The sequence below is a fragment of the Orussus abietinus genome, unplaced genomic scaffold (genome assembly GCF_000612105.2).
Source record: "Orussus abietinus isolate OABI.00-Male unplaced genomic scaffold, Oabi_2.0 scaffold614, whole genome shotgun sequence".
Taxonomy (NCBI): Eukaryota; Metazoa; Arthropoda; class Insecta; order Hymenoptera; family Orussidae; genus Orussus; species Orussus abietinus.
Window position 1 is genome coordinate 27,911 of NW_019394762.1, and position 15,532 is coordinate 43,442.

The 15,532-nt window shown below is 40.7% G+C and overlaps 2 protein-coding genes across 2 annotated transcripts; one reads left to right on the forward strand and one right to left on the reverse strand.

The window, feature by feature from the left end:
• Positions 1-1,025: 1,025 nt before the first annotated feature.
• On the reverse strand, positions 1,026-6,261 carry LOC105697460 (tetratricopeptide repeat protein 25). Its single transcript, XM_023433229.1, has 5 exons — positions 6,027-6,261; positions 5,473-5,751; positions 4,125-4,512; positions 2,994-3,214; positions 1,026-2,362 (listed from the first exon to the last, which is right to left on the reverse strand). Exons 1-5 carry the CDS (start codon positions 6,259-6,261, stop codon positions 1,647-1,649), a joined length of 1,839 nt encoding a protein of 612 aa, XP_023288997.1. The 3' UTR covers positions 1,026-1,646.
• A 2,049-nt stretch (positions 6,262-8,310) lies between these two features.
• On the forward strand, positions 8,311-11,293 carry LOC111674097. Its single transcript, XM_023433230.1, has 2 exons — positions 8,311-8,478; positions 10,058-11,293. Exons 1-2 carry the CDS (start codon positions 8,311-8,313, stop codon positions 11,291-11,293), a joined length of 1,404 nt encoding a protein of 467 aa, XP_023288998.1.
• Positions 11,294-15,532: the final 4,239 nt, after the last annotated feature.

Below are 15,532 nucleotides of genomic sequence, written 5' to 3' on the forward strand. Positions count from 1 at the left end.
GAAGACCTTTAGGGACCGGGTTCGGGGGGGATTAATGAGCGGGTGCGAGGAAATTAATTGAAATTCTCGCAGATTTATGAGACTCTGACGTAACGTGGACTATTAGGTTCAAGACGGTCACTTGTTCGGTTTGCTTGTACAGGGAACAAAAGGGAACCGCTCCAGGATAAGGACTACCCAGACAGCACATATGTGCCCATAATTATGAAAGTGGTCTAAGTCATATATTTTTTGTTTCGAAATTACATTGAATTAATTTCGTTTGAAATAATATGGCGTGAAATAACAGATAAGCTCATTTTTTTTTTTTAATTTTGACTTAGACCACTTTCATAATTATGGGCACATATCCTGAGCACCAGAGGTTCATAGAACATTCTTTGAAAATATTTCAATATTAACACTTTCGCGACCGCTGACGTGAATTCATGTCATTTTTAATTCTATTCCTGTTTGCCGCTGACGTGAATTCACGTCATTTTTAATTCTATTCCTGATTGCCGCTGACGTGAATCACGTCCTGCTTACAAGGAAGGTATCTGAGGTGTCCCCCTCCGATTTTGTTCATTTTTAAATATGTTATAGAGGACTAATATCTAAGGGACTCGTGTTTTTTTTTTTCTTTTATTGGCGGATAAACACTTTTAGGGGGTGAAATCAGGCTTCAAAGTTGGCCGTGCAAGGGGGTGAGTTGGCTGTTTCATATAGAAGCACTCGACCGATTTTCATGAAACAACCGTCAATATGTAGGGAATGAAGAATTATGAAACGTGCATTTGGAATTTTTCGAAAAAGTTCATTTTTAAGGGGTGAGCCACCCCTTTGAATACTTCTTTTACCCCTTACGCGAGCAGTAATTGTTCTATCCAAATGAAACTTTTTTTGTATTGTTCTGGTCTATAAATTAACCAAGTTTCATTAATTAATTTATTCATTAATTCGGTCAATTTCAGAACACGCAGTCTTGTTTCAATACATGTCATGTCAAAAATGTACACCTTGTTCTTACCGTCAGGCTTAAACATCGGCAGAGTTTCGTGGCAAATACATTTCAAGCGAACCGAATGCCGTCAAGTGTTCTTTACTTCAATATACTTTATGCTGTCTGGGTATTAATTTTAAAATGTCTCTTGGTGTATACTCTGAAAACCTAGTTATCTTAGGAATGATTTACAAAAATGTACACCTTGTTCTTACCTTAAACATCGGCAGAGTTTCGTGGCAAATACATTTCAAGCGAAGCGAACGCCGTCGAGTGTTCTTTACGTCAATACACTTTATGCTGTCCGGGTATTAATTTTAAAATGTCTCTTGTTGTACACTCTAAATCTAATTATCTTAGGAATGATTTACATATCTTATTTAATTCGGTCAATTTCAGAACACGCAGTCTTGCTCCAAGGCATGTAACGTCAAAAATGTACACCTTGTTCTTACCGTCAGGCTTAAACATCGGCAGAGTTTCGTGGCAAATACATTTCAAGCGAAGCGAACGCCGTCGAGTGTTCTTCACGTCAATATACGGGTATATCTCCACGAATCAGTAAGGAAATATTCCCTAATACCTAATAACACCTCAGCAATGAAACATCGAGTCGTTCTATACTCTATTACACTTTACTAACGTCTCCCTGCAGACATTCGGTTCATTCGTATTTCGAAAAATTGATCGACCCCAGGACCTTATGCGCATGCGCGTACCGGTTGAGCAACTTCGTCCTGGCTTCCTTTTCCGGGTTCTTAGGCGAGCTCGGTAATATAGTATTCCTTTTACAAGGCAATTGGTATTTATGATTAACGGTTTTACACCCGGGCATAACCGACAGCCTGCGCTTCGCCGGGACGACGTTCATGCTCCTCAGGAGAAAATCCACTTCCGTCTTCTTTTCTTCCGGCATCAGGTCCAAAATGGCCTTCTCCCGTATAGCTATACTATCCGTGTCGACGACTTTATCTAGATCGATCTTCTCGACGAGCTTAATGGCGCGCTTGTAAAAGTCTACGAGGTAATCCAGGTCCAACTTCACGGCAGTAGATAGCGCCACCTGCGCCGCTTCTCTGGCCTCGTTTCTATTATGCTGGTAAATCTCTATCCTGACGAGAATGTGATTCGCGTTCAACGTCCATTGATCGCTCTTTGCCTCGATGCCGGCGTCTCTGGCCTTCTTAGCGTAAAATCTCGCCAGGTCGAAGCGCCGTATCTCTACGAGGAGCTTCGATAGCTCGTGGAATAGCCAAGCGAGCTCCAGAGCTTCCGACGCCATTGCTAATCTGATTCGGAAGCGCCCCAGCGCCGCCTTGCGGTCGAGAGTTGGTACCCACGCCAACTGACTGTTTCGTGGCAGTTTTCCCACCCGAAATCCTGTATACAGAGAATCCTGTTTTTACGTCAGTTTCATTTACCCGGGTAATATCAACGAGAACGGGTATATAAATGATCATTAAATTCTCTGAGGATTTAGAAGAATTCAATTTTTCTTAAGGTGAAGTGAAACACGTCGAGGAACTTGATCGACGTCGATAAAGATTTTTCTAAATGCCTACGTTGACGACGTTCGTTATTATATTCACAGCTTTATCGAATTATATTGGGTATTGTACCAAATGGCATATTCCACCTATCGTTTTCGTACAACAATTATAAAGAAATCGAAGTAAAACTCCAGAAATCCTCTGGATTCATGCTTTCTGGGGGCCTTATTGACTGCAGAGGGACCCCCTGCGCCATCTGTGATTTCCAGGTCAATTAAATTTTCACTCCGAGACCTCGTATTCCCATCGTTTTGGCATAGAAGCGCATACAACACTTTTTTTGTCTTTATCCCGTTCAAACGCGATTTTATCGATTACCAGAGTGTTCTAAATTGTCGTAAAATTGTCCTGACCCTTTCGATTCTCAAATTTCTTTACGGACGTCTTTAAACTTTTACATTGCTCTAACATTCTCGGTTATATTACTCGAATTTAAATTCTCGAGATTTTAAAACCAGTACCTATGTGATGCCTCAGGTAACGCAGCTTAGTCCTCTCATCCGGTAAATCCGTCAGATTACGCGGATCTATGTACGCCCAGGCGGCCATCTTGTATACCGTATTAAGGCACTTCCGTTTCAGGGGGAACATGTCATCGGGGTACGAATCGAACTTAACCTTAGTACGGTCGACGTATCGGAAGAACAGAGGGTAGTCACGCTGCATCCTGGTGTTGTGTAGCCTTAAGGTGACATAAAAGTATGACATATATATATATAAGAAAAAGTGAAAATATTTATATAACTTATCTCCAAACTGGGTGCATCTAATTATCTGAAACTTTAACACGTGATTATGGAGGCCCAAAAGAAAGAACGCGATTTTTGTGAAATTTCAATTAAAAAAAAAATTTGCGCTGCATCCTAGTGTTGTGGAGCCTTAAGGTGACATGAAAGTGTGATATATACATAATAGAAAATGAAAATATTTATAAAACTTATCTCCAAACTGGGTGCACCAAATTATCTGAAACATTAACACGTGATTATAGAGGCCCAAAGGAGTAACGCGATTCTTGTGAAATTTCATTGAAAAAAAAAAATGTCTTGTTCTTGTCCGAATTAAATACAATTGTTTTTTGGAAAAATGAAATTTCACGAGCATCGCGTTCTTCCTTAGGGCCTCCTTAATCTCGGGATGAAGTTTCAAATGATTCGGTACACCCAATTTGGAGAAAAGTTTTATAAATATTTTGACTATCACCTTAAGGTGATATGAAAGTGGCGCAGAGTTCTCGTTCATGAAACGTTTCTCCGTACTAGGTGTACCGAATCGATTCAAACTTTACAATATAAATATGGAGGGCATAAGGAAGGTCCTGAAACTCCTGAAATTTCATTCGGTACATTTAGTTCGGAAAAAAAGTTGACCGATGTATGCTTCAAATGACACTTTCATATCACCTTAAGGTGGTGTAAAAGTGGCGTCAGAGGGTTCATTTGTGGAACTTTTCTCTGTACTGGGTGTACCGAATCGATTCAAACTTAACAATATGGAATGGCAACAAACTTTATATGAAATTTCATTCGGTACACCCAGTTCGGAAAAAAAGGTTGACCGATGTATCCCTTCGAATGGCACTTTCATATCACCTTAACAAGAGGAAATTCGCCTCGAGGACGATGTTATGCCGACGTATTTGCTTCTCGTTCCAAATCATCGCTTTGTGACCCAATGGCCGCGCTTTTCGCATAAATCTGAAGACGTAGAATGGCTTTCGGATTCGCAGGATCTCTTGGCGGTATTCGGACTGGTCGTAGCATCTCTCAACCATTTCGCATAAATCGTCGCTGCCGTTCTTGTTGGCTGATCGCAGGTTTGGATTGTCGATGCATTCGTCGAGGAAGTATTTATCGCGAGCTAAATGCCCGAGGTATGTCTGGGCCAATATGCGGTGCCACATCTTAAGGTGGATTTCCCGCTTTGTTTCTGGGTCGTTCACTATGAACCGAGCTTGTTCTTCGTCAACTTCTGTTGTATCTGACGTTGAAAATTATACAGGATATTTAAGACTCGTTCAAATGTTTAAAGGGATATAAAAGTGTGATATATATACGTATCAAAAAGTGAAAATATTTATAAAACTTTTCTCCAAACTGGGTGCACCGAATTATCTGAAACTTTAACACGTGATTATGGAGGCGACAAGGAAAAACGCGCTGCCCGTGAAATTTCAGTTTTTGAAACAAACTTTTACATTATTCACGGACGAGAACGAAAAAGATATTTTTCTTCGAAAAATGGAATTTTATGAGCAGTGCGTTCTTACTTAGGGCCTCCATAATCATGTGTTAAAGTTTCAGATGAGTCGGTGCACCCAACTTGGAGAAAAGTTTTATAAATATTTTGACTTTTTGGTACGCATATATCACACTTTCATATCAGCTTAAGACTCGTTCAAATGTTTAGGGTGATATGTCTATAATCTGTCGTTTAAAATATTTAGCAAAAATGACAAACAAAATATTTAGAAATTATTCTGTGCTACCAGGGTTATGGTTCCTTTTTTTATTATCTTGCACTTTCCTTTACGTGCATTCTATTTTTATTATNAAATCTGTCGTTTGAGATATTTAGCAAAGATTACAAAGAAAATATTTAGAAATTATTCTGTGCTACCAGGGTTATGGTTCCTTTTTTCATTATCTTGCACTTTCCTTTACGTGCATTCTATTTTCATTATATATTTATAAATTAAAAAGTATAATGTTGATACATGTTCATGAATCATTCAAACTAAATATATCATTCAGACTTTTCAACATATATTTTAGATATCTTCAAATGCAAATAAAAACATCTTAAACAAATCTGTCGTTTGAGATATTTAGCAAAGATTACAAAGAAAATATTTAGAAGTTATTCTGTGCTACCAGGGTTATGATTCCCTTTTTTCATTATCTTGCACTTTCCTTTACGTGCATTCTTTGCCAAACGTACCTACAAAGTCATCGTCCTCCTCCTCGGCCAGTTTGCTGAAACGTATTTTACGTTCTCGTTGCATCTCTTTTATCCATGGGAATAATTCCCTTAATGCTATCGGCGAGGTATTCCTCCCCACGCAATCCTCTATGGTTTCGTTCCCTTGAAAGATACCCCATTCAAAGGGGTATCTCCGTTTTCGCAGTCCTTGGTATGCATGAATCATGCTATAACCGAACTCAGCGATTTTAAAGAGACTGTCAACCCTTTCCCATTTCACTTTATAATTTTGTGGATCTGAAACAAGAATAACATATCAATGATGAGAGTGTTCAACTTCGCGCGGCCATTGTAAGCTTTTTGTAGACCCTTATCACTCCAATCGGCAGTAATACTGCCAACTTCTAAATACTCTTCCGATATTCTCGGAGTGATAAGGGTTAATATTTGGGAAGATTTAAAATGAAAATTGGAAATTAGATTATCAAAAAGACCAAGACCATGTACGACTCAAGATTGAAGTCTTGTAATTACTGTTTCCTTCTCCAGTTGAGATAATTTCTTTAACCTACCGATTTCCATTAACTTGTCCACTACTTTTGCGGCTTCTAGGTACTCGGTAAGACGCGCTAAAACAATACTCAGGCCAAGAAGGGTCCTAATATCGTTAGTATCCGCAAATGTAATCGACTTCTGAAACATCTTCATCGCATCGGCATGTTTCTCCAATTTGAATAAACGCCAGCCCCATTCTCGGTAAAGAATAGCGGCTCGAAAAATCTCCGGCTGTTCTCCACTGTTCGCCATGTTTTCTTGTCTGGAGAACCCTAGGTGGAAAACGGAGAAAGTTACCCGCTCTGAAAAGATTTTAATATCTCCCATTTGATAGCAGATTGCATTCGTTTACTTGGTTAATTATATCATATTTAATTGTAAAATATAATATTATACTTACTTGGTTAATTATATTATATATAATATTAGTGGTGTGACTTAAAGCTGTTATGTACGTTGACTTTTTGGGGAAGCATTTGTCTCGGTACCTCACGACCCAATGAAGAGTGCAATGCCTAATGGGACATTAATTTCTCCGAAATTGTTAATGTTAATGACTGATAATTTTTGGAATTCTAAACGATCATAGTTTCACGTGACTGGAGGTTAAATGAAACGTGAACACTTCATGGTGAAGTCTTGAGATACGCGTTTTGCGAATGTGTTTTATTTTAAGTGCAGTCAAACTAGTTTGTTAGAAAATTTCTCTATTTTCTTATCATTCTCGGTATTTATGACATTCTCTATGTGAATTTATGTTCCAGCAAATTAGTATAAATATTACAAATGATTTTAATATTTTAAGTAACGTATGTACGCGATAAAAGTATTTCTTGTTTGTTTCTAAATCGTAGAGCGATAAATGAACAGAATCTTGGTGGAAAATCATTTATATCAATGCAAAATACTTTGCACCTTGTTTCATATCGAGATTGAAACCATGAATCGTTTGTTGCACATGTTTCTCGAGTCACGGATGAAGCCTTTTCCGACGCCATTTTGTTTTTACCATTATAACATAATATTGTAATGTCATTCTAGACTGATTGCTACAGCTGTGATTAGGGCGTAATTTCTAAACTACGATTAGGTAATCTTGAATTAGTGCAATTCGTTTTGCACGGACATAAATTAAGCTAACTGAAAATTAAAATGCAATGTTTGGTAATTGAAGTCGAGTGCTTGACTCTAATCGCGCGTTAAGTAATCCTTAGTTAAGGATTTTAATTCGAACCGTGAGTAGGGTGAAATTATTAAACTAAGCTGAGTTAATCTTGAATTAGCGCAATTCCTTTTGCCCGGACAAAAAATAAACTACCTGAAAATTAAAATCCATTGTTTGGTAACTGAAGTCTAGTGTTTGACTCTAATCGCACGTTAAGTAATCCTTGATTAAGGATTTTAATTCGAGCCATGATTATGGTAAAATTATTTAACCATGATGAGTTAATCTTGAATTAGCGCAATTCCTTTTGCCCGGACATAAAATAAACTAACTAAAGATTAACATCCATTGTTTGGTAACTGAAGTCGTGTGCTTAACTTTAATCGTGCGTAAAATAATCCTTGGTTAAGATTTTAATTCGAGCCATGATTATGGTAAAATTATTTAACCATGATGAGTTAATCTTGAATTAGCGCAATTCCTTTTGCCCGGACATAAAATAAACTACCTGAAAATTAAAATCCATTGTTTGGTAACTGAAGTCGAGTGCTTGACCCTAATCGCGCGTTAAGTAAACCTTGGTTACGGATTTTAACCCTTCGCGATCGGCAAATTTCTCATATGGGAGTACCAGCTAGCCGGAGCAAATTTAGCACATGTCGCACATCTCCATGCCCCAAAAAAACATTTTCCTCCACCATTTGAGGGATTAATGACATCATGCCGCCACTGTGACGGCATCGACCGCAAAGGGTTAACTCAAACGTCGGTGCTACTTGCCTATTTTTTCCTAATCATACATTTATACACTCGTCATTAACTCTCCGAATACATGTCATATGTGCCCATAATTATGAAAGTGGTCTAAGTCATATATTTTTTCTTTCGAAATTACATTGAATTAATTTCGTTTGAAATAATATGGCGTGAAATAACTGATAAACTCAATTTTTTTTTAATTTTGACTTAGACCACTTTCATAATTATGGGCACATATGTTCTTTTAATGTAAGTCACGCATTTCCTCCGTTTGATCCGGCCATTATTCTCTTTTCAGCGTCGATACGAGGTACTGAGCGTCGACAATAGAGACTGAGTCAACCAAAGAAACTCGGCAGAATCTTCGTAATGCGGTGATGGCCCTGTTGCACAGGTTTGCACAGCTGCCGGATCGCGGTGGCACGCGGGTGTTCTCCTTTATCATCACCAGAACGGTGGTGCGTGATCCAGAGAGAGATGTGACGAGCAAGGAGCTAGTTTGCGGATTTCAGAAATGGTCGGTGGCCCTGTCGCGTGGGGACAAGGTATGAATGTTTGCAACAAATTTAATTAACCTTTTGCACTCCGCGCCATCCCATCTAGACTTAAAATGCCCTCATAACAGCATTCAATAATTGTATATCGATGAAAATATGAGAGCTTCACGTCATTTTGGTTCTAGTCTAAGCTAAGTCGAAAATTCAAATTTTCAAAATGTCAGGATACTTTTTAAGATGATACGAAAGGCGCTGAGAAATTTAATCCAGGTTGAGAAATTAAAATTCATCTGTACCCTTTTTGGTGGCAACGTCATTTTCAATACTCGAGTGATAAAATAATCTGACGCGTCCCGTTACCGACATTTACATTTATGTTGAAGCCTTTTACAGTCTACGTTGAGAATTATACAAAATGAAGCGTTCCATGTGTCATTTCGGTAAAGTAATGATAAAAGAATCGACGTACAACTGTCGAAATCCCGGGAATACATTATTCTAACGACTGTTTAGGACCAACGTCGCCATCTGTGACGTTTAGCTGCAACTAAATTTTTTCTCTAAGGACACGTGTTAGCCCCGAGATAAGCCAGCATTCTCTTCCAATCGTTAGTGAAAGTATTTTCCATATTTTCCCACCTGACTCTGTAATATTCCATTTCTACGGTATTCAACATCGTTTTAGCTAGGTCTTGAAAATCTTCATTTTCGATTGAAAGTCACATTAAGATGATACGAAAGGCGCTGAGAAATTTAATCCAGGCTGAGAAATTAAAATTCATCTGTACCCTTTTTGGTGGCAACGTCATTTTGAATACTGGAGTGATAAAATAATCTGACGCGTCCCGTTACTGATATTTATATTTATATTGAAGCCTTTTACAGTCTACGTTGAGAATTATACAAAATGAAGCGTTCCATGTGTCATTTCGGTAAAGTAATGATGAAAAGATCGACGTAAAACTGTCGAAATCCCGGGAATACATTATTCTAACGACTGCTTAAGACCAACGTCGCCATCTGTGACGTTTAGCTGCAACTAAATTTTTTCTCTAAAGACCCGCGTTAGCCCCGAGACAAGACCGGCATTCTCTTGCGATCGTTGGTGAAACTATTTTCCATATTTTCCCATATGACTTTGTTATATTCCATTCCTACGGTATCCTAAATCTTGGTGTTAGGTGCTGAAACTCTTCATTTTTGATTCTAAGCCTCCAAGAATCGTAAAACATCGAAATCATGCCCGGGCCACGCCATGTTGGTTCCAGTCCATGATAAATAAATCAATTTCGTATGAAAAATGAAATTTCGTGAGTGTCAGGACCTACTTTAGGGCCGTAGTAAAATTTGAAACGAATCGGTGCACCCAATTCGGAGAATACTTTCCCAAACGATTTGACTTCTCAGATATATAATAGCTGACCCTTTCATATCACCTTAAGTGTTCAGGAGTCATTCGTCAATGATTCAAACAGGGTGGTCCAACGATTTAAAAAAAAAGTGTCATTTGAATCGACTAAATTGAGGGAGGTTTCGTTTCACCTTAATCACGCCTAAGAAACTAAATTTTATCATTCACCATGATTGGCTTCATATCAATGATAACGGATCCGTTCTTCTTGTCCAGGTCCTAGGTGTGTACTTGGTGTGGCGTGGCGCAGCTCCCGGACTTCGGGTATACGTCGACTTCACCTTCACCCTGTTGAACCGAGAACACTTTTCCGTTAACGAGGGGTTCTCCGGGAAGCGGGTAAAGTTCACATACGATGCCCCGGCTCAAGGTAATCGAAACTACATTCCAGTATCGGACTTGTACAGCCGCAACTTTGCGGACCCGAACGGAGAGTTCCAGCTGGAGCTGTCGATGGCGAACGTAAGGACCGTCTACACGGCAGAGGTCAGGATGCCAACAGGTGTGTTCTCAGCAGGCCAAGCAAAAGCTAACAAGCTGGAGACCGGGTACTTCACGTTCGGTGGCTTCGACTGGAACCTGGTGATCTATCCCTTCGGCAACAAGGAGGCCGAGAATCGCCAGGAAGGCCGACTGAGCGTCTACCTGGTGCGGCTAACAGGATTCGACCACAGGTGTAGAGTCCGCTACAGCGTCGCAATGGGCGAGGGCGACCGTAGAATCGACTCAGGCCACATAGAGGACCTCTCCAACGCCGAAGGCTGCGGCTTCGGATGGCACCCGCGCGTCCGCTGGTCCGAGATCGCCATCAAGGGGGTCCTCAGAGTGTCCCTGGAGATGGTGGAGGCGAGGACGATCTCCGAGGTGACGGTCCAAGCCATAGGTCCATCGGTCCTGCCTGCCGCGCCCTGCTACGACCGCGACAAGCAAGCGTGGTCCATCCGCGCGGACCTCCACTCGAGCACGGTGCGTCTCCACCTGGTGTACAAAGACATCCACAACGTGCCCCGGAACCACCTGAGGTACGTCAGCTGGTCGGCCTACCTGATGAGGAGCGAGGACTCCGACGCGGAGGCGATCGAGCTTCCTGGGGCCCCTTTCAGTCGATATTACGCCCAGGAGCCGGTCGACGAGGGGATCATCATGGAGACCAAGCTTGGCGTTAGCGAAGTTAAGGACAATCACTGTCCCTTTCTTACGGACAAGGGACAATTGCGCGTCAGGCTTGAGTGGAACGAGAGCCACCTTCTGTTCCAGGCCACCTATCATAAGTACGACGACGTGTGTCGCGTTCACAATCAACAGATGCGAAGGGAGATCGCCACCCTCCAGGCGGAGAATTACTCCCTGGAGAGGCAGCTATTCAGCTACCAGAAGAGCCTCGCTTATGCCCAGGCTCAGCAACATGGCCACCTGGAGAGGTCCGCCTCCACGGACACGGAATACGCCTGACAAGCCGAAGACGTACGCGCGGACTCTAGGGCAGCCTCCAAGTACCAGGTACTGGTCGTCATCTCGTCGGAAGCTGACCGTCGCATGCACCAGAACCTCGCCGACATCATGGATCGTCGACTCAGCAACGTCCAATGGTCCGGGCATAGAGCATCCGTGCAGTCGAGCTTGGCGACCTCCCAGAGACAGAGCATCGGGTCGGCGGACGGGTCCCATGATAACAGCATAATGCAACAGCCTCGACAGAGGTCGAAACCCGGGAGCTTGGAATACCACCACACCGACCAGCTTAACGGCGTACGCTCCAAGTCTTATACCAATTATGGCAGTCAACCACCCAAAAGATGCAGGACCACTCTTTGGGATGCACTGACGGGGCTGGTGTGCTCTTTGGGTGTCTTGGCCACCAGGGCTGCTAAGATGGCGACGCAACGCGGCGACTTCTTCTAAAGGAGGCTAGGTAGCGGGCATCGTGGATCGTCGATTGGAAAACGTGTACTAGTCCAGCCAGTGACGTAAATATTGTTTCTTCTATCACTTTTAATAAGATCGTTTTCAAGTTGAGGCTCAAAAAGAAGCCTGAAACGAAACCCTTGAAAATCCAGCAACGGCACTGGATTCAGCAATGGAGAATTCGCGGAGTTGAGTTTGGCGATCCCGTGTCAACATAATGGAGCGATTGTTTAAAAGAAAAAGTTAGGCTGTGGATTTCAAAGATCGTCGATTGGACAACGTGTAATAGTCCACACAGTCGAACTTGGCGATCCTGTGTCAACATATTTGTTTAAAAGATTGTTTAAAAGAAAAAGTTAGGCAGCAGATATCAAGGATCGTTGATTGAACAACGTGTAATAGTCCAGCCAGTGCCGTTAACAATTATTTGTTTTATTAAATTTATCAACATCCTTTCCAAGATGAGGCTGAAAATAAAGCCTAAAACGAGACCCTTGAAAATCCAGCAACGGGACTGGATTCAGCAATGGAGCATTCGCGCAGTCGAGTTTGGCGATCTCGTGAACGTAATGAGGCGACTATTTAATGAAGGAAAAAAGGCAGCAACTATAAGCTTGAGTGCCGTAATTAAGCAGATGCACTTCAACAGAGCCTAGACCAAAAGAAAAGCCTGGGAGGGCCCCGAGATGAAACAGAAAAAAAAGAATTAGAAATGAATCTATACCACTGAAAGATTTTCAATCAAGTAAACGCGTCAAGTTGGCGGCGTTTTAGACGAGACGAAAACAATTACTATGTTTTATTAATGTACCAAGGGAATAAGGGGTCCTTTAAATGCTATTTACGGCACTGGACTCGGCCGTAGAGTGTCCGTACAGTTGACGACTTTACAGCGACAAAGTTTTGGATCGGCAGATGGGTCACAAGGTAATATTGGGTTGGCAACTAAGTGATTGCGGACTTTTTAACGCCATCTATCGGCAAAATCCGCAATCATTTGGTTGCCAACCCAATGGCATCATGCAACAGCCTCGACGGCGATCAAAAGAGGAAAACTTGGATTATCACCCCACCGACCAATTTAACGATGTACGCAAGAAGTCTTATACAAATTACACGCGTCGGCAGCCATTTGAAATGTGCATAACCATCCTTTGAGATGCATCGATGAGTCTGGTGTGCTTTTTCGGTATCTTGGCCACCAGAGCTGCCAAGATGGCGACGAAATGGAGGGACTTCTTTTAAAAGAGGTCCAATGACAAGCACAGCGGTTTCTCTCGTACCGTGGTAGGACGTAACGCTTCTCTTCGATAACTTACTAGAATGTGGTAGGGTGGTGTGTAGGTTATGTATAAGCTTCGCACCTGCACGAGTTATTAAAAGGGTCTAAGGAATATTCTAGAACCAGGGTTGATAGAAAGCATTTCTTTAAAAACAAGTAAAAAATTGTATTCTCATTCGAAAGTATATCTCGTTTAAAGGATTACGTTTAATCCATGAAGTAGTATAAGGGGACATAACGCCTATAATCGATTCCACAGAAAGTGGCCCCAGAATCGGGACCCAGGACAATGAATTCAGAAGTCTCCATAGAAGCTCAGAAGGATACGGACGTTCGATGCTCGATAAATAGTGCGTTAGCCAACCGATGGCGGCGCTGTAATCGTCTCTCCATCTCCCTTAATCTTATGGCAACTTATAGCGGATTGCATTCTTTCCGTATCTAACACTTAGTACTCCCCTTTCTATATGCATTTCTCTTTCTCCTGTATGTGAGATATCGTTGGCTAACACGTGCGATCTCTCTTTTAACCCCACTTCTGGTTTGTTAGCCAACTTATAAAGCATCAAGCGCTAACATAGAATCTAGGCTTCTATTGGACTTCTCAATTCTTTGCCCAGAATCTCAAATTCTCAGTGGTATAACGATGCGAGCGCCACTTGCGGAATATAAAGGAACTCCAATCCTACGTGGCCAAATCACTTTCTACCTATGTAAACGACACAAATTGCTTTTAATTTTGCAATTAAGGTACGCAAAGTGAAAGTATAATCCGCGATAATATACAGAATTAGTTTTTATGTAGTTTTTAACGCGATAAAGACTAGCGGACGCGCTAGCAAACGATAATTTTTAATTGCAAAGTTTCATCTAGGAGGCGCTCTCGGCACTAGATCAGAAAATATCTAAATATCTTGGACCCTAAAAAGTAGGAACGATTTCGATACATGGCGTTGTATCTCCTTATGCTACTTGGTGGTTTAATTTAATCAGTATTCCCCAAAAATGATCGTAATTTCTTTCCACGAATCGAGAGCTTACGGGCCATGATTTGGCAATTTGTGTGCGGTAACATCATCTGCGGATGTAAAAAGTATCTTTCCTTCGTACTGGCTGGTACATTCAGGTATTAGAAATAGACTTGACAATCAAAATGCATCTAAATTAGTATTTCCGTTTAAACATCACGCCAGTTGTGTTCAATATGTTAACTGTTTCGAGATACTTTTTCATGTTCTGAGAAGCTTCTTTTAAATTAAATATTTATAGTACGCGGATTTTATTTCTACGTATATAATCATCACACTTGAAACGTTTTAATTATTAACCCCAAATATAATGATGTGGTCACGTCGCTTTATTACACTTTTACATACCATTTTTCATAAAAAATGGTTATTGATACGTAAAACGTCGCCTTTTTTCTTTCTTTTTATGTATATATATATGACAGCGCAAACCATGCAACCGCGTTATGTGATACCTTGATTAAAAAAAAACCAATTGATAAACTTATGATTTAAATCGCGATTTTAATATGATTTAAATCAACTCAACCCTGTCTAGACAGAAGCGTGTACACACATATACACAGATCACACACATACAAAACAATCTGTAGGTAGTATCCGAAGCAATGTTCGTCGCTCGTTAATCCAAATTATGACTGTGCCATGAACTGTCGAGGCTCTCCGACTAAAAGGGTATTAACTAAATGCGAAATTAACGTAATAGAATGCCAATCGCGAGACGGTTGGCTAACGTAGATGCGATAGAAATCGTTAGCTCGAAGCGAAAGCTTAGAAAACGGAGTTTTACGTCACTTATAGTATTAAGGAACACCGGTAGGGAGCACGCAAGTATGCTCTCTATCTTGAATCGACTACTACGCCTCTATCTACTTGTCAATTTACTAAAGAACCTATTTTCTTCTAAAGACATTTTTCCAACTTCGGATATATTTGGTACAAGTAGCTCTTTAAAGTGACTAGCCGTAAAGACAACGTTAGGTTGGAATAAAAAGTAGAATGCAGAATATATCGGTGTTAAATGTCGGTACACGGAAATACGATATTTTATAGAGATGTGTGTTTCTTTCCTGTGGCTGCTTGTATTTGAGTACATCCAGTGCATAAATGCAATTATCGTTCCTTATCAAAGTATGTGTAGTACGATCGATTCTAGTATTTGGTGTGGACAAAGTATGGTGGACAATGTCTATTATCGATTTTAACGGGATGTGAATGTGGCATCCGAAGGGCCAATTGTTCATGAAACTTTTCTATGAACTGGGTCTACCTTAATAGTTTCGAAGTTTATAACGTGAATTTGGAGGCACTAAGGTACCCACTGAATAACCTAACCTAACAGCTACATAACTTAAAACTAACAAATAACATAACGTTTGTTACAATGTAATAACCTAACAGTTACGTAACTTTAAGTTAACAAATAACATAACGTTTGTTACAATGTAATAACCTAACAGTTACGTAACTTAAAAC